Source organism: Convolutriloba macropyga, chromosome 14 (genome assembly GCF_964194025.1).
Source record: "Convolutriloba macropyga chromosome 14, txConMacr16.3, whole genome shotgun sequence".
Taxonomy (NCBI): Eukaryota; Metazoa; Xenacoelomorpha; order Acoela; family Convolutidae; genus Convolutriloba; species Convolutriloba macropyga.
Genome location: NC_134481.1, coordinates 31156295 through 31175386, shown reverse-complemented (window position 1 = coordinate 31175386; position 19092 = coordinate 31156295). Strand labels below are relative to the sequence as shown.

The 19092-nt window shown below is 33.5% G+C and overlaps 1 protein-coding gene across 1 annotated transcript; it reads left to right on the top strand.

Annotated features, from left to right (window-relative positions):
- The first annotated feature begins 544 nt into the window (after positions 1–544).
- On the top strand, positions 545–17511 carry LOC142352904 (uncharacterized). The gene is made up of 10 exons (XM_075405058.1): positions 545–889; positions 3886–4024; positions 5721–5849; positions 8369–8586; positions 9067–9164; positions 9693–9847; positions 9936–10066; positions 10628–10800; positions 16059–16449; positions 17507–17511. Exons 1-10 carry the CDS (start codon positions 841–843, stop codon positions 17509–17511), a joined length of 1488 nt encoding a protein of 495 aa, XP_075261173.1. The 5' UTR covers positions 545–840.
- Positions 17512–19092: the final 1581 nt, after the last annotated feature.

Genomic DNA, 19092 nt, shown 5'->3' with positions numbered 1-19092 from the left:
GCGCTTTATATAAGAGAATAGTGTCTTCTCGGTCTCTGATTGGCTGGAGGTATACATCCAGTATTTCTACTGCTATAACACAGTTAGTTAGAAACTTTACAAAAGGTATCAATCAAATTTTTAGGGGTTCCAGGAACGCAACAATTTGATGGTCATTTAAATGCAGTTTAGTTCTGGAATCCATAGTCAGAGTTGAAGCCCTTTGGGAAATTTTGAGGGGTAAGAAAAAATTATCATTTTTTTACCTTCTGATCACAGTCAGAGTAATTTGGTCATCCTTGATACCCATTACAACAATAAGTTGTGTTTCACATTTTTGAAAAAAGTGAGCAAAATTGAAAATCAGAAACTTCATTCAACGAAAAATACCGAGCTTTTGTGTTTTGTCTTTGTTTTCATCTTCACAGTTTCTTAAGTGTCATTTTGAAGACAGGTTACAAGAGCCATTTGCCAAACAACATTGACGTCATTGTTGAAAAACATCAAATTCAAAATTGCTCTAGTTCAAAAATATAAGAAACCAAAATTCACAAACCTTTTCTAATGTACAGTTAAACAAACGTTTAAAAGTAAGATAAACTTAGATATAAACTTATGTGTTGTAAACACGGTCGGAATCACACTACTCTGTAATGAAAAATGAGCTGTCTTGAACGCACGCAAGCAAACTTTTGCGATGAGTACTTTTTGAACAACTAATAAAAGAGTAGAACAAAAGCAGTTATAAACAATAACCACAAATAACTTTTCTATTTTGCATCAAAATTTACCGAGTGAAATTTATTGGAAAATTGGAACCAGAACAACAGAATTGGGAAACGGAAAGAGTTCGGAAACGAGATGCCAGTTTTGATGCTGTTGCTGTTGGGGGTCATTATCCACGTTACAGGTTAGTTTGTGAAGAGCTCTAGCCAAGGTGATCCGGTTATCATGCCAGATCTAACAAGACTATTGCGAAATCAGACCGACTTTTTACATCTCTCGCGAAAACAGGCTATCATCTGGAAGTCTTTCAAAAGAAGTCTTGCTTGCAGATGGTTTTTGCAAGACCTCAAAAACAGACTGTTTGCTTTTGCACATCTTGTGTATCTTGCAAAAGAACAGAGAGTCGGCAAGATATGCGATAATTTGGTTGCAATAATAAGGTTTGTAGCGATAATAATACATGCAATAATAACCAAAAATTTTGATCAAAAGAAACGAGTTTGAGAACCAAAATCAATACTGAATATAAAATTATAATGCTTTAGTGTTCATTAATATACTTCGCTAAAGCACTCAGTGTTTGTTGCTTACTAAAACTTTATAAATCAAACATAGCTCTTTTCATAAATTAAAGCAATTTTTTAAGGGGCTCAGTTTCCTCAAAATCAAAGTAATAAATTAATTAAATGCTGCTGTTTTTTATCTATTAGTACTAATTTGAGCCACTTAGGCATTTAGCCTGTTACCCATAGTTAAATCTTACAATTAGGAGTTTTTTGAAGTAACAATATGAAGATTATTAAATACTTGGACAACAAATCCAATCACTGAAATCTCGTTGATTGGGTAGAAATTATATTAGGAAAGTTATAAGTACAGTTGAAAGTATCACTTCAGTTTTTTTTAATGTTTCCCAGATTCAGCCATTTCTGTTGTCATTTAATTTATCCCTAAGTACTCTTGAAATAACAATTAACTGGATTACAACGACTATGTTCATCAAAACAGCAGATCAACAATTTGAAAAAAAAATCTATTTTTATCAATCCATTTCATTTTTCACACATGAAAAGTTTTTTCTATTCTCTCCACTTTTGTCAGGTAAAACTCGTGATTAAATATGATATTTTTATTCCCTATTTAGACGAATTTGGGAAGTTTCACTTTACTATGGTGAGCGTAAATTTCTCGCTAGACATTCAAAAGTCCCACGACGCCCGGGCAACCAACATTACCGCAACCCACGAATTACAACTACTGAGAGAGACAAAGCGCATCTGTCGAAAGCAAAGGAAAATCCCTTTCCGATTAAGCGGCTCAACTGTCTGAAAATGAGAGACTATTTGTTTTAATGCATTCCTGAAAATTGTAGACATACCACCTAATACTGCTGCTGCCAATCTCACGAACGTAATATCTTGCTGAGAACATTTGGACTTTCGGACCTCAGCTGCATCAATTGCGTTACCTGACTTCTCAGCCGCTTGTTATAATGTTTGGCTGCAGAAAAGAGTTCGCAACATCAAGAGCAGCAGACCTGCTGGACGTCCATGAAGGCAGAAAAAGCCTTCCGGTCGGGAATTGCTATCAGCGATAATGTTTCGTTTTTCTACCACTCAAGATAAGTTAGCTGTTGAAGAACCTGTTTCGACCCGGTCAAAAATTTTGTCGTGTCTTGCAATGGCGTCTCTCTTTCCTTGACATACGATAGAACAGTCGCCAAAAACATCAAGAGAGTCCGAAGCACAATCAGGGCATTTCCTTTCAAATTTGTTATTTTTGATACCAAGTATGTCACTCCAAATTCATTAGGGCATAAACACAGACCTAGAGGAGGTATAGGAGCTGCAACTACCCATACGCTTGTGAAAGAGGCAGCGACTCAATTCTAGCCTTTTCCCTCACTGCAGTATGATCTTCCTTCAGGTACGAAAGTTTCTGGAGATCTACGCTCTCTTCGATTTTTTTGTTTAAATATAGTCAACGCAAAAGTATCAAAGCTTTCGTATAGTGCAGCAAAAGTAAGTTCCTCTATCGGAGACTGACCTGTGATTTATATAACAAATCATTTGACGCTAGAAGGGGTCCCGCGTACGCAGCATTCTTTTGACGTTGAGATGGTCTTAACCCTATACCTGATACATTAATTGGGAGGCGTGCCTGTTGCCAAGCGTGGTTGAAAATAACTGTTCAGACAATATGCTCCAAAGTCTCTCCTTGGAAGTTGTCAAAAAATTTCATGACCTCAATTAGTTCAATTGTTGGCGCATTAGTGTGAAGAGAACAGCAAGTTTTGGAGCCCCCAAAACACTGTCCAACAAAACCTAATGAGCATTGTAGATCGGTACCTAGTTTATCGAGTATTCCTGTTGTTTTTTGATTACTTATTCTCAAATATGTGGCAACGTATTTGCCATTCATTCGGAAGAAAATGAGTTCAACAATCCACACAATACAACACCCGTTAAGTGGGCCGTCGGATAATAGTAGCTGTTAATAACATTCGAATTAAAAGTAATATTATTGGAGATCATATTAAAAGATTATACTAGTTGTGAATAACTTTCAAAATATAAGTAATATAATTTTCATTGATGAACAATTTTGTTTAGTCTGATGTTGAATAATTTTATACTTTTTTATAGTTTTTTTTCATGGGGCATTCTGGCTTCCTTGCACAAGCTATGTACTATCTATATAACTAGCTTGCATCACTTACAAAATTTTACTGGAAAACGTAAATTATATTGCTGGATATCAAACTAACCCCAGCTCAATTTTCCGACTTTTCTTGATGATTGCTGATATTTGTTGCTAAAACTTATTATTTCGTCTTAAATCTTCTTCAAAGATGATGTTTGGTTTTGAAAATTCTATGTCTGACTCTGTCGTGGCTTAGCTTTCTGGAATATCTTGCCAAGATTTTTTTTCTTTGTACCCATGTTAAGATCTTGCAAAATCGTACAAATCTTAACGTTTTTCACCATTTGCAACGTCATGATCTTAGCAACATTTACCTGTTTCATATTTTTTCTTATCAAGATCTATTAACTTTCGTTTTGGCTTCGTTTCCATCCATAAATATGGCGTTAAGTTGTGTAGCTACTGTCTTTTAATGAAGAGTCAGAATCAAAAACCTCTATTGTAAGTGAGATGCTTCATGTTTCTGTTGAATTTCAGATGGGGCCAATCCAGTGAACCCGTTGACCCCTCCCTCCACAGTGTCAATTCCAGAAGATGAGACCAAGCCAGGAGTCTACACTGCCTTGTACACTGTGGCCGCATATAACCCAAATGGACTGGACCCACTCGAGTGCTCGTAAGAACTAAAGATATAGTATATTTTAAGATAATCAATATTAAATGAGTCGGTAAAAAATTAGCATAATTGAGTGAGAAGAATGCTTTTTTGTCTTTTTTATCGGTCTCATTTTTTGGCGATAGAGTTTTTAAATTTTTTTTTCACGGTTTTAACTGTTTAACAGCCGCCCCCTAGAGATAGTAACTCGGGTCGAGAAAAAAATTGGAAAAATATGTAAGATAAGCGGTGAAAAGTTAGTTTTTTCACCGCAATTTTTGTACATAATTTTGCGGTGAAATGCGGTGATTGTGGTGAAATTATGCAAGTTCACCGCTAGAATAAGCGGTGATCTTACAAAAATTCACCACAATTCACCGCTAAAATATATAGCGGTGAAATTACATACGCGTATCTTACATATTGCTCCTGCTGTTCTTAAAAAAAATTTTAACACTTTTCATCTCAGCGGTGAATTTATGTAACTTCACCACTAAGTTAAGCGGTGAATTTATATAATTTCACCGCATTCACTGCTGTTCTCACAATTCTCACAAATTTTTAACACTTTTTTCTAAGCGTGAATTTATGTAAGTTTGCCACTAATTTAAGCGGTGAATTTATGTAAGCATTCACCGCTTATCTTACAAAATAGGGACACTTTTTTTCAAAGCGGTGAAAATATGTAAGTTCACACTAAGTTAAGTGGTGAAATTATGTAAGTTCGCCATTAAGTTAAGCAGTGAATTTATGTAATTTCACCGCATTCACCGCTCATCTTACAAAATATGGACACTTTTTTTCAAAAGCGGTGAAATTATTTAAGTTCACATTAAGTTAAGTGGTGAATTTATGTAAGTTCACCACTAAGTTAAGCAGTGAATTTATGTAATTTCACCGCATTCACCGCTTATCTAACATAATTTGGACAATTTTTTTCAAAGTGGTGAATTTATGTAAGTTCACTACTAAGTTAAGCGGTGAATTTATGTAATTTCACGGCATTCACCGCTTATCTAACATAATTTGGACAATTTTTTTCAAAGTGGTGAATTTATGTAAGTTCACTACTAAGTTAAGCGGTGAATTTATGCAATTTCACCACAAAGTTAAGCGGTGAATTTATGTATTTTCACCGCATTCACTGCTGTTCTCACAAAAATTTAACTTTTTTCTAAGCGGTGAATTTATGTAAGTTCACCACTAAGTCAAGCTGCGAATTTATGTAATATCACCGCATTCACCGCTTATCTTACATAATTTGGACACTTTTTTTAAAGCGGTGATTTTATGTAATTTCACCGCTACCAGGCGATAAAGGTTTTTTTCACCGCATTCACCGCCTGATTTATGTAATTTCTCCGCATTCACCGCTTATCTTACAAAATTTTTCGCATTCACCGCTTATCTTACATAATTTTGTGTTGAATGGCGATGACACCTCGACCCGGGAAGGGCTATTATTGATTTCAATTCAATTTTCATGACTCAATTATGACTTTTGGTGACTGTTTAATACGACTCTAAGAGAAGAAACGACATTGCTTTTTCGGCACATTGCTTACTAAAGTTTATCGTGTTGACACAATTTAAGCCCCAATCGGATTGAAGCAGTGCCTTTCTCGGTAAAAACTTTGAGCTGATAAAACTTTTTCAAATCAGCGCATTTCTTCCAAAAGTTGTACAAAGTTCCTCTATCCACCGTTGTTGTTTGCAGGATAACATGCGTGCCAGCGTGTACATCTACACTTGACGTGGTGAATGGGGAGAATGGATGTATAATTGTGAGTCAAGATGAGATCAACTTCGACACTGCTTCCATCAGTTCTTGGAGTGTCACTGTCAAGTAAGAAACTTGAGCTGCGTCGGTACTTTAGAGGTGAAATGTCATACTGTTTGTGGTCTATAGCAGCATTCAGCGCATTCACCGCACTTAATTACATTTAGTTTATATTCACTTAATTAAATTGCTTTCACCGTGTTTGTAATTTAATTTTTTTTCGGAAATCTCATAGATTATGTTAAAAAGTTACCCTTCAGTTTTATTGATATTATTCAATTTCGCTATGAGCAGAACACTTTTTTGGCATTAAAACATCTACCATAACTCAGATCGTGGACTTGATATGAAATTATCACGAGCAAACAAAGCGTTACAATTATCCGATTAAGTCTTGCACTCTTGAATTCGCGCAGTGGAATAAGAATTTGTTGACATGTCGAAAATGAGAGGTTCGAACCCTGAGCACGGCAGTTTCTTTTTTTTGGGTTAAATTGGGTTAAATGGCATTGGGTAAATGGCAACCTGGTTAAAATTGCATTGAGTAGAATGGAGTTGGGTAAATTGTCACGTAACCGTACCAACTGAAACGTTTAAGGATAACTGATTTTACTAACAAAAATGGCTTTTAATTACCCTCAATAGACTACCCAAATTCCAATCGGATTTTCTTTCATGATACACGCGAGCAACAATGTTATTTCCCTTATATTATAATACAGTTACATTACAATTTACTCATTGCCATAATATCCAATTTAATCCCCTTCCGAAGTATTTGTTAAATAGTATCATTACCAATTAGTAGTTCGTATTACACACATCATCCCTTTGTGTATTCTCATGACCAGTTGTGATTTTTTCATATCAGGTCCCACAACCCGCTGAGTTAGCGCTGTGGCACGCACGCGAGGCATGGCCAAAATAACTAGTCTTACATTTAAAATTTGATAAATAAATTTAGTTAAAATATAAACTATTATCTCAATTTGACATTAACACACTGGCCCTAGGAATTTTGGCAAAAATATGTAAGATAATCGGTGACTAGCGTAGACAACTTAGATAAGTCAGTCCAATTTTTTTTACAAATTTTTGCTGTGAAAGCGCTCAAATTAGATAAAAATTTTAAGGCATTCAGCGCAAAAACTATGCAAGAAACATGCGTTGTTTCTGAGAACTTTTCAAAGCCAGTAACCACATTTTTCACAATATCTTGCATTTCTAAGCATAGGTTTTAAAATATTTTCTAAGCATTGATCTTACGTAATTTTTTGTCACTAAATTAGATATAACAAAAATTATTAAACAGAAATTTAGAGAGTCTACGCGGTTCTCTAGCATTCTTATAACGGTTAGACTTTGCTCTATGAAACTTGAACCACTGAAATTTTTAATGCTTGTTGCCTTTACTGCCACTGTTCCACGTTACCTAAGGTTTCCTAACACAAAATTCTCTATAAATCAGATTCCAATTTCACATTTCTTAGGGTTTCTAATTGTAAATCTTACATTTTCTTGGCGCTTCTAAGCTTAGAAATGACAAAATTTTGAGTTTTCAGTGGTAGATTTTACAGGAAATTGGCTTTTTTATGCGCAAACCTTACATAAAATATCTTTTTTTCCGTCATGCGCCTATACCCGAACGAAGGCATCGCAAAACGTAGCAATTTCCCGCAAGCTACGTTTTCTTTTCGTTGGTTCTCTATTTAAACAGGGTGGTATTAACCCTACCAAGATTGTTTTTTTGGATAAGTTGCTGAAAAATCCTTGACCGAGGACATCATCAAAATGTTGAAAATTACTTATGATTACCCAGTTTTTTTTCTTGGAAATTGCACCAACTTTTTTCATAATGAAAAGCTTTATATATATGGCGATCTACCTCACAAACTTCAACTGGAATTGAATAAAAAAATATACGATAAAAAAAAACATTTCAAAAATTTTGTTTCAAAAGTTGCAAAATTCCGTAGGAAAACTTTTTCGTTGACAATCTGAGACAACATTAATTTTTTATTGAATGAAAATATTTTTATACTGTAAATCTCCCCCTCTCCTCACCCAATGAGAGGAGATTTTAAAAAAAATTGCTTCAGTTGAAGGAAACTATGAAGAAAGCAATTGATGAAACTAAAGAACAAGCGGGGACGCTAAACTCAGATAGAGGACTACTAATATAATTTAGAAGCATGTCAGCAATGAACCAAGTAAAATATTTTTCTTATTATAAAAATTTTGTAATATCTACGTTTGGAAACGCCGAAATTGCGTACGATCTACTCTTGAAAAGGCAAAAATCTTCAAGATCAACGCTTAATTCAACGCAGAGCCTTTTTTCACCGCCTCAAGCGTAGATCTTACGTAAATTCAACGCATTCACTGTCAATCTTACATAATTCTGCGTTTTTAGCGCTGGTACTACGGACCGTTAATTCTAAAGAGTCCTTAATTTAGCACTTGGATAAATCAAGATCTGGGTATATTGGGTATATTTGTATTGGGTATTTTGTCCTGACAGCATTTACTCGACTGTTGTTTGTGCCAATTTGTATAGCAACGGATTGCAGTTTGTAATGTTATAGGATAGACGACAGTGGCTCCTCCGACACCTTGACCTTGGCGCCCTTTACAGTAGAGATTACAGGTGTGAATGATGAGAGACCGTACTTCACTGTAAATGAGAAGATACCAGTCATTCTGAATGATGGAGTGGCAGCTGGCGCCACAGTGTACCAGGTACTCACCACAGATGTCGCAGATCCAGACAATGATACAAGTGCACTTGTGTACTGGCTAGAAGGTAAGATAATAACCCAATTAATGAGGGCATTTAGATTTTATCAAAAAGGGAAGAAATGAATAAATAAATTTTGCCTAAATTACCAAAGAAAATGAAAAAAATATTCTTTTTGCTCAAATTATCGAAAATAAGAGCAACGGATACAAATGAGGTTTTTTTTCAAATTAAGCAAAAAAATGACGAAAACAATGATTTATTGCAAGAAAGCAACAAAGAAAGGACGACGAAAAGAGTTATCGCCAAACAGTTTTCTCATCCGAAAAAAAACAATCAAGAGTAAAAAGATTTTTTTTCATTAGAAAAATATCAATACTAGTCGAGGTGCGAATGCCGAAAATCTCCGGTTGAAGCGGAAAATTTTTGTCAGACTTACAATTTTCGGGGTAAATGTTGAAACTTGAGTGTAAAAAAAATTGGATTGTTTTTGATTATTAGTGACTTTGTTTTGATAAAGGAACACCGTTGATGTTTGTTGTTTAGGAGAGGACGCCAAGTTCTTCAAATTGAGCACAGATCAGGTCAATGTGGGCACTCCAGGGCCTACCATTCTAACAGCTGTCGAAATGGACTACGATGACGTAAGAACCCTACCTCCATAAAAACATCCAATTATTCTAACAAAAAATCATCTCTCACTTCGGTCACTGTACTCAGTTTTTTATGCTTTACATGTATGTAACCAAATCAAACTTCGATAGTTCTTCCTATCATTTCATTGATAAAAATTGAAGTCATTCTGATCGGAAAGATTGATAGTAACATTTTGAACGGAATTTTTTGCTGATCTTTATGTTAAATTTAAATTTTCCTTTGAAATCAGCCAATCATGGAGCCACATTAAACTTTTAACGTAATGATAAAAACGAAACTCAAACGGTATTTAGCCTCGGAAGATTTTGAAGCCTGATAGAAACATTAATAGGTTTGAAAATTTGATTCCCCCTAATACTCCAAAAATCCTGTCAAATTTCAGAAAATTCTGATTAGTTTTTTAATCGATATATAGTCATAAGTAATATTGTTAATCTTTCTCACAGTTCTATTCACATATTTCTAAGGAGAAATGAATTCTTTTTCTTTAATTTTCCCGATTCCTTTGTTTCCAGGTTGCAATGCGAAGTCTAGAGGTTTATTTGAGAGTGTCCGATAAGATAAACGACGAGAACTCACTCTCCTCTACCCAGTATCCCACTATGAGGGTTCCAGTCAATATCCAGAATCTCAATGACCTCCCCCTCATTTGCTACTCGTCAGTTGTAAGGTAAGTGCGGGTCGGGGCGAGGGGCAGACTAGTTTCACGTTATCGATTTTCTCGGCATGGGTAACATTTTGTTGTTTATTTGTTGTAGGTATATAGTGCGAGATGGGTGGAGTGGGTCTCTGGCGAGGGTAGAGTGTCTGGATCCAGACAGACTTTCTTTCCAGCCTGGATGTTCTCTCGTGGCACCCAACAGCGCATTTTCAGTCGTCAGTGCCACTGGTAACCTATCAACAAATGAACAAAAACAAAATAGCTCGTCCATATAAGACTGCCACATCTGTGAACTTTTCTTTCTTCAATACTCTTCTTCCACGGTCTAAAAATTCATATTTGTACCCCATTACGCTGCAATGGGTATATTTGCAGCGTATTTTATACAGCGTATGGAAATTCTAATCTATAATCTATTCTAATCTATTTGTTCTAGTAAATTTACTCAAATTTATCAATTAGCCAAATTGTTAAGTTATTACAAAAAAAGCCCTCGGCATTAATTATAAATTGCAAACTGGCTTTTGTCGATCATGTCTATTGAGAAATTTTTGGTTTCTAAATAGTTTATGTAATTAATAAAAAAACTAGATATGAATTGTAGGCAGTTGAATCTTTTGTCACTGTTGTCCACAAAAGCCTCAAAGTCTAGATTTTGCAACAAAATGCCTGTGTTATTCTCACCCAGACTGTTTCAGTACTGATACAGTAAAGATCTCAGACCGCTTTCAGGGATTTTTAACTGATTCATACTATGAGCAGGGCATTGTAATTTGAATTTGTGTTCAGGTTCAGCAGTGGCTGACTACATCGGCGCATGTGAAATAAGTTACACTTCGGTTGAAAGGGACGACGCTAACTGTGCAGGGACAGACTTCGCATTCTGTTTCACCCTTCAGGTCACAGACTGGGCTGATCCTGCTGGCACACAGAATACCCAACAAGTGGAAGTTGTGGTCGAGGTCAGTAAAATACCGCTGTTAAAGGAACTGTCACCTTATTTTCACTCATTTTTACAACATTGCGGCTCAAATAGTAAAAATTCCAAAAATAGTTTTAGTTGAAAGCTTGTTTTTTTGTGATTTTCGGAAAAAAATGTTTTTAAAAACCAATGAATTTTGAACTTTGTCACATTTATCTTACTTCTGTCAATATTTAGTGAGTGGTGTAAGTGTTTTGTTTTCAACTAATTGTTTGTTGGATTTGATACTACAAACTTTCGTTTAAATGAAATGCGATTTCTAGAAATCTGCCCGTATTCGAGGTTCGTTTTTTGTCTCCTTTACACAATATCACTGTAATCGGCAAATCTTTTTCACGTTGAAATAATATAAATGTGCAATTGAAGCTACTGAATGTTCTGGGTGATTTGCTTATAATTTTAACGGCTGCGAATGCATTTTCTTAATAAGTTGTTTGATTTTTTAAAATTTGAGCGTCAAATTGCTTCCTCAAGAGATATAAACGAAGAGGTACCAATTGTTCCCACAATTATAACTCAGAGGGAATGAATGATTTCAGTTGATGCCTACTTGTTTTAATCGCTTAGAAAAAAATGGCTTTCAAAACAGAAAATGATTTTTGAAGTTTGCCATCTGTGCTGTTTTTATCGAATCGTTAAAAACTCTCATTAAGACCAGGTGCCATGACTTTTTTGTGCAGCACAGCTTAATTTGTACTGTTAAGGTTTTATCTGATGCCATATTGATTTTGCTTTAGGGTTTTTTTTAAATATAGATATCGACTTTTGTGAAAAGTATTGTTTCTTGCTAGTCGAATTTTAAATTTGTCTGGTCTTATGTTCTCTTTAATTCCAGTTCTCTTCGGCCATCTAATGCGGCATTAAATGATTAATTTAGTGGTTTGTTGAACAATATGTGAATTTTTGAAAATTTTCTAACTCTTCATCATTAGGTAGAATTAAGTCAAAAATGTGTTTGGGCGAGGTCGGAACGTTATGTGCAAACGCACCTTACCTAGCATCCTTGTTTATTCTTCTAATCAGTAATGGTTCATGGGATTTAAAAAAACCGAATATGAAGAAAAAGTTCTATCTCGCGCACCAATAGGGAAAGGTTTGTATGATGGGTAAAAATATGAGAGCTTAATAATGATGAAGTTTGTGTCAGGTATTTTCCAGGGATTATATGATTAACCTTAAAGCGATAGCGGTAAAGTTTGAAAAGATGGAAACTGCCTAAATCACAAGGTAAACATAAAATAGGGTCATTTTTCTGTTTATAAGTCCACTTACCAACAAGGAGTCTCGTTAATGTGCGTTCGCATAAAATGTTTTGACCCCGCCCATCCACAATTTGGTTTATTTGTCTACCAAATGAGGATGGTATAGGAAACTTCTAAAAATTGAAGTATTTTTCGAAAATAACTAGTGTACGAATAAAAATTGCGTTCAACTCAGAATACTCCGTGGACTAAAGAATGCCGCTTTAGAATGTTACGTAGATCTGCCACTATTAGGAGTACGAGACAAGATGAACAACAAAATCAAATACTAACAACAAACATTAATAACATCCAAAACTCGATGTCTATAAGTAGAAAAAATTTTTAATAAATTATAAATAGCGGCCGAAAAAATATAAACTAATAAAAAATAACTAGTTCATTGTTCTTCACTAGAAAAGAATTGCAACCGGTACTTAATGAGTCGCGGTAAAAAGTTGTGAAAAAACAACAAAAGCGGCTAACATAAAAAAACTCATGTTTTTTGAAAGCATTGGTTCCAAAGTAATGAAAAGAATTAGATATGAATTGGTATGCTTTGAGTTTTGTGATACAATCAATTACAACTCTATATGATAAAACATTGAGACCTGTCATTGTTAAGATTTTTTCCTACAACTGCCAAAAAAACAACAAGTACAGAAAAAAAGAAAAACTCAAATCAATTTTACGGGAAAACCGTGTCGAAGCAGTTGAAATCATAATCTATTCCCTAAGAGTAACTAAGAAAGAACAATGAAAGAACTATGATCCCCTAAGCCACCAAAGTTATATAAGACCACTCATTTATCAGGTTAGATAACAAGTAGAAGGAAAAGAGCGAAGTTATAAATTACGTATTGTTTTTTTTCGAGAACAATTGACGAAAACGTCATGAAAATCAGAAGCTATAAATTGAAATAAACGATTGGGTTACTTTATTAGCCTTTAGGAAACCGTTTAGATTTTTTGGTGATCAGAATATGTCCTGTTACAAAAAAAACATCAGTTACAGAAAAAAACCGAAAAATCAAAAATTTTTAATAAAAATATGAGCTTTGAAGCATTTAAAACCGTATAGAATTCACTTAAATCTTTTGAAATATTAAATTTTGCCTTACTTTCATAACAGCAATGTGATTTGTGACTTGTAACTGATAAGACTAGGCAACAAATAGACGAAAGGATCAAAAAAAGCAGAGTTACAAAATATCTTTTTAAAAAACAATTACCTTTAAAGTGATTTAACCAATCGGCAAAAATATCAATTCATTAAACAAGAGAATTTTTCTTATCAGAAACTGTGATACATTAACAAAATTAACTTCAATTGCAGACAAATATCGAAAAAGAAAACAAATCGAAAAACTGGTGTCAAACCAGTTATAACTTTAATCAATTCGCTTGAAAAATTTAGATATAGTCAACTGCGCGTTTTTTTCAACAACAATACTGAGATATTTGACTTGTAGTTAAAAAACTAACTATTTAACGAAAATAGACAGAAAAGAACAGAAGTCAAAAAGTTAAAAAATTTTAATTTTTTTGAAAACAATATTAATGCAAATCTTGGAAACCATGAGCTATCAATTCAAATACTTAAACAGGTTCTTTTATTTTTTAAATGGAAGCCAAAGAGCCTTGTCCTCAACCAAAAATTGTTATACGTTTACAAAAACACTCAAACACAGAAACAAACTTAAAAGAATATTAATTATTTTTGGCAAAAAACTGGGGTCGAAGCCGTTAAAAAATAAGTTTTTAAAAACAACTTTAATCAAATTCATCTTCCTCTGATGCCAGAAAAGTGATATTTGTGTTGCATCTATTAACAGTGGTTAACAAAGAGACAAAAAAACAAAAACTTTCAAAAAAATTTTGTTTTTGAAAACAATTATTTTTAGTGTCAAGAAAATCTATCAGCTGCTCATTAAAATAAGTAAATGTTTTTATTATTCTCCAAGGAAGCTACTACTTCCTGGCAAAAAGCCGAATTTGTCATATGAAAAACCGTTTTCAAATCAAAACATAATTATTCCACTTTACACTAGATGTCTCCAATTGCGTGTTCGTACAATCTCCAAAGTGCGATGTGTAACCTGTGGTTGATGATACTAGGTAACAAATATGCAAAGACAACAGAAGTTGGAAATTTTTTGCAAAAGATCTCTTACATTTCTTGAAAAAGTTATAATTCTTGACATGAAAACCATCCGCTATCAATTAAAATGCTTAAATAGGCTCTTATATTCCTCCAAAACAAGAATCGACATCATTGAGACAATTTATTATACAGAAAGTGTCATATGAGAACAAGAAGTAAGGCAACAACAGACAAAAGTGAAGAAATTGTAATAAATTTTTCTAGAAAACGGTGTCAAAGCCGTTAAAAACACTCTATTCCTTGAAAAATTATATGTTTATTTGTGCCTTTTTTGATCAATTTTAAATTGAAAATTGTCTTATAAAGTATTTGATAAACTGACAAAACCAGAAAAAAAAGAATCTAAAGAACTTGCAAATGTCCATTAATCAGTTTTGTTTAAAACTAGAAGTTTTCGAGCCAGAAAACTTTTACTGAAAGCCTAAAACCGCCATAGAGATTAAAAATTCACTAAACTGAAAATGCTTTCTGTCTTTGTTAAAATTTTGCTTTAGCGTCACAAAAAAAACAATGGCAGAGCTCTATAATCGCCTTTTTATTTCAAACAAACAATTTTAAATTCAAAACGACAAACCATTTGAGTAAAAAGTTTAAAAATTTTAACTGGTAATTGTTCATGAAGCCAATTGGAGCTGTCAACAGTGAGCCTCGATATGAATTGTGTTGTTCTGTAATGAACATAAAAAGTTTGTAACTGTTTTTGAAAAAAAAGATAGCCACTGATTACAATCCGGATAAATTTTTGGATTTTAAAATTCCACAATCAGACCATAACTAGCCTTGCTAATACTCGTTGCACATTAAGAACATGAAATGGTTCCCAGTTTAATAGATCTAGACAATTGGACAAAAAAAGCTCACATATCAAAGAAAAATGGTGTTGTTTGTATAATTATTGAGATATATTAGCTAAAAACCGGCAATACTTCCAACCCAGAAAACTTTTAAAGGTAACGGAGAAATAAATTAGCCTTCTTTTGAGCTAAAGCAAATTATGTCAGCAATTTTTCGGTGTTCACTTCCCGCAAAAGTAAGCAAAATTGACTAAAAAAGCTTAATTTTTGCAATTTTCGATGAAAAATTAGGTTGATTGTTTAAAAAGATAGAAGAAGGTTAAGCCAAGATTTTGATGACATTTTTCATCGACACGCCTTTATCTTTCCAAAGGAAACCAACAACACTTCTTCAAAAACAATTTTACAATTTTAACATAATTTAGCAAAGCTGTCAAAAATATAGGCAAAAATGTCGGAAAGTGTGAATAAAAACGAAAATTCGTCTATTATCCACAAAATTTTAAAACTCGTTAACTTAACTCTTTAACAAAAAAGCGAAAAATAAAAAAAAATCTTTTAACTCCATATTCTGCGCTTGACGAGCTTTTCAATGATACCACGCACAATCCTGTACGATGAACATAGAGATCGTCGAAAATTGACAGACAAAAAATCATTTGAGTATATAGTTCGTCCCCCAATTAAAGTAGGTCGGAACAAAAAGGGAGATGAACACATTCTCTGGTGTTGACCTCGACTTCAGAAAAGACTTTAGAAATCTATAATCCAATATTGACTACAATTACAGGGTCCACCGAACTAAAGTCAAGATAAAAAGTCTATCTAAAGTCCAGCAGCAAAAACTGTGTCGAGCTAGAGTCGCTATTACCTCCAAAGCAGAGCTGAAGTCTTTGTCTTTTTTATGTATTACTTGAATCGAGCGTGTTTTTCATTTTCTGCCCTAGAAGTGTGCCACTTTTAGGGCAGAAAATGATCTTTTCGTAAGTCGAGACCTGAATCTGAGGTTCCATAAACCGATACGAAGGCTACATTTTAGGTTGAAGCCTATGACGATGGCGGAGTACATACATTGTCAGATGCGACTACAAGCTTCTCGGAATCGGATACTGTAGGAACAACATGCAAACAACTAAGATCAATTATGTCCTGGTCAGACACAGAAGAAGACTTCGACCACTTCTGGTCCTTCTCTCCCTCCGATGACCCGTTTGTTATCAATGCCCGCACTGGAGATTTGTGTCTGAACTCCCAAATTGACTACGAGCAGAATCAAGAGTATGTTCTGACTGTCAATGTTGTTCGCGATGCTCCTTCGAATGTGTTTCCAAATATTCCAGGGATAATCAGTTTCCTTTTCTCCACAAAAATTCACCTAATTTACGTGATATGTATATGTAGGAAAAACTCTTTTTTATGCTACATATTTAGTAAACAGTCCGCTAATTTTCTGAAAAGAATTGGAAAGAAAAAAAGACTTGAAAATAAATACTGTAGTTTGCAGCTGTCCTCGTCGTGTCTTCACAGAAACAATATTGAAATGCTTTTCCAATAATAATTTTTTCTGCAAATGAAATGATGTTCTTCGAAGAACACACATTTTTCCATTAGCAAGATCGTAAAATCTGCTCTTATAAATCTCGTAACACAATAGTTTTAATCAAAAAAAATTGTGACGTATTCCGCTAACTGCTCTACATATCCCGTTTTTTCATATCCCTTTAAGTTGATTTTATACTAGTAATACTAAATTGTTACCAATAAAATCAGAAAAGAAGCATTGCTTGGAAAAACACCTTTATTCGCCCAAGCATGTAATTGTTTTTCTGAAACTACTGAATTTCTGAAAATATATAATTGCATGAAAATTATACCAGTTGTGGTTAATTAAAAAGAAATAGTCCGAACACCACCTACATCGCGTAGTAGTAAAATGGATCTTCCTACTTTTGCATAAAAAAAATTCTCAAGTGAAAAATTGTACAACGCAGACCTCTGAGCTTACATGCTTACATTTTTATTATGAAATTCGAGTTTTTTTTATTGTTTGAAAACAACTTTCAGATTAAGCTTTAACATTAATTTTTCACAATTTAAAATTTTATAACTAACATTATAAACCTGTAACAATATATTACTTTTTCAAGTGAGAAAAAGCGAAGGCAAATCCAAAGTCTAGCCGTTTCCGGCCACAGAGAAAACGAATAATATCTTTCTGAAAATAGAAAAATCTGATAAGTAAATGTTATCAATTTTCTCTTTATTTTCGAAAGACCGTTGACCACAAATTAGACTCCGAGTAATATTAATCGAAAAAAGTCACAATTGAAACGGATTTTGCCATTAGTTTTGGCAGATTACATAAACACTTGTCAATGATACTTGAACAACTAAAACAAATAAAAAAGCTGACGTCTTTTGCAGCAATGATATCTAAAATCAATTTCAATTAGTGAAAGAAATCTAGCATAAAAACTCTTGTTTCAGATTAATCTGCAAGACATTAGAAACTTGATCCGCGTCATTTTTTTACCAGGGTTGAGTTGGCTTCCAAAATCTAAAAACTAAGCTTGAAATTTTCCTCACAACTTCTGCTCAGAACAACAAAAATTATGGCTCTTTTTAATTTTTCAACTCAACATAATCTTCATTATACACCAAAGATAGGCTATATTGAGAAGATGTTAATGAATTAGTGAACGTTGTTTGCCTACTCTATATTGTGAACGTAGAAACGTTTCTAATTGCGGACGCAAAAAAGTACATCAACAATAGATTTGGTTTAAGGGGATAAAAATCCACAGTTTTGTGACCAGAAAAAACAAAAGCTCCCTACCGTTCATTTTAGAAATAAATCCATATTTTTTCATTTCCTGTTAAAATGATTTTATAATAGTAAAACTTAATTGTTACCAAAAAAAATCACAAAAGAAGCATTGCTCGGAAAAACACCTTTATTCGCCCAAGCGTGTAATTTTTTTTCTGAAACAAGTGAATTTCTGAAAAAATTTGACTGCGAGAAAATTATACCAGTTGTGGTTATAATTTAAAAAAATAGTTTGAACACCACCTACATCAATCGGCAGTGAAATGGATCTCCCTACTCTTGGATAAACAAAATTCTCAAGTGAAAATTTGTTCAACGCAGCCCTCTGATCTTAAAATTTTTTAAATGAAACTCTAGATTTTTTTGATTAATTGAAAATAACTTTTATAGTAGGCTTTAACTTTCATTTTTCAATGGTTAAAATTTTTTGAATAAAGTTCTAAACCTGTAACAATATATTAATTCTTCACGTGAGATTTTGAATGTTGAGTTTTGCTCTGTTTTCTTTAAAGCTGTTTTCAAGAATCAAGCAATTCGAGAAATTCTGAGAGATTTTTTATTATTTTCTAATGAAAAATCACCCTATTAGGACTTCTAAAACAAATACATTGGATAAAATACATAGGTGGTTTTTTAGTAATGGAATCAATTCTGTTGGACTCCAAGTTTGATGAAATAATGCTGAGTTACCATATATAGATTTTATTTCGCCTTACTGTGTTGTTGCTATTTCTTGGTGTTCATATGTATAATAAGAGGCAATTTCGGTAGAATAATAGGAGGCATCAGTTATAAGTCTAACACGGCAAAAATTCGAGTGAAGTACTTCTGTTGAACTATAAGTAAAACTATTAAAATTATCAAAATGTTCAATAAAAATTTTTCAAATTAAAAAGAACAGTAAACAAGGCATCAGACAGTCAATGCATAAATCAAAATTATTAGAATTTTATAAACTTTTGGTCAAAATTTTCAACTAGGATTGATGTAAACAGTTCACCCACTCTTTAATTATAATTGAACACTATGCCCAAATCTGTCATTAAATATATTTTTCTGGATACGATTTTTTTAAGTTTAATTTTCCATAAAATTAAACTAAAAACTTTCTTTTGTTTAATGCTTTACTAGTCATGAACCGCCATAAATTAAGTGTGTCATAGTAACTTTTCGAAAAAATAGTTTCACGTGTTATCCGAAACTGTCTAAAACCACAACTTTATCCAACTTCACTCTTTTTCTAATA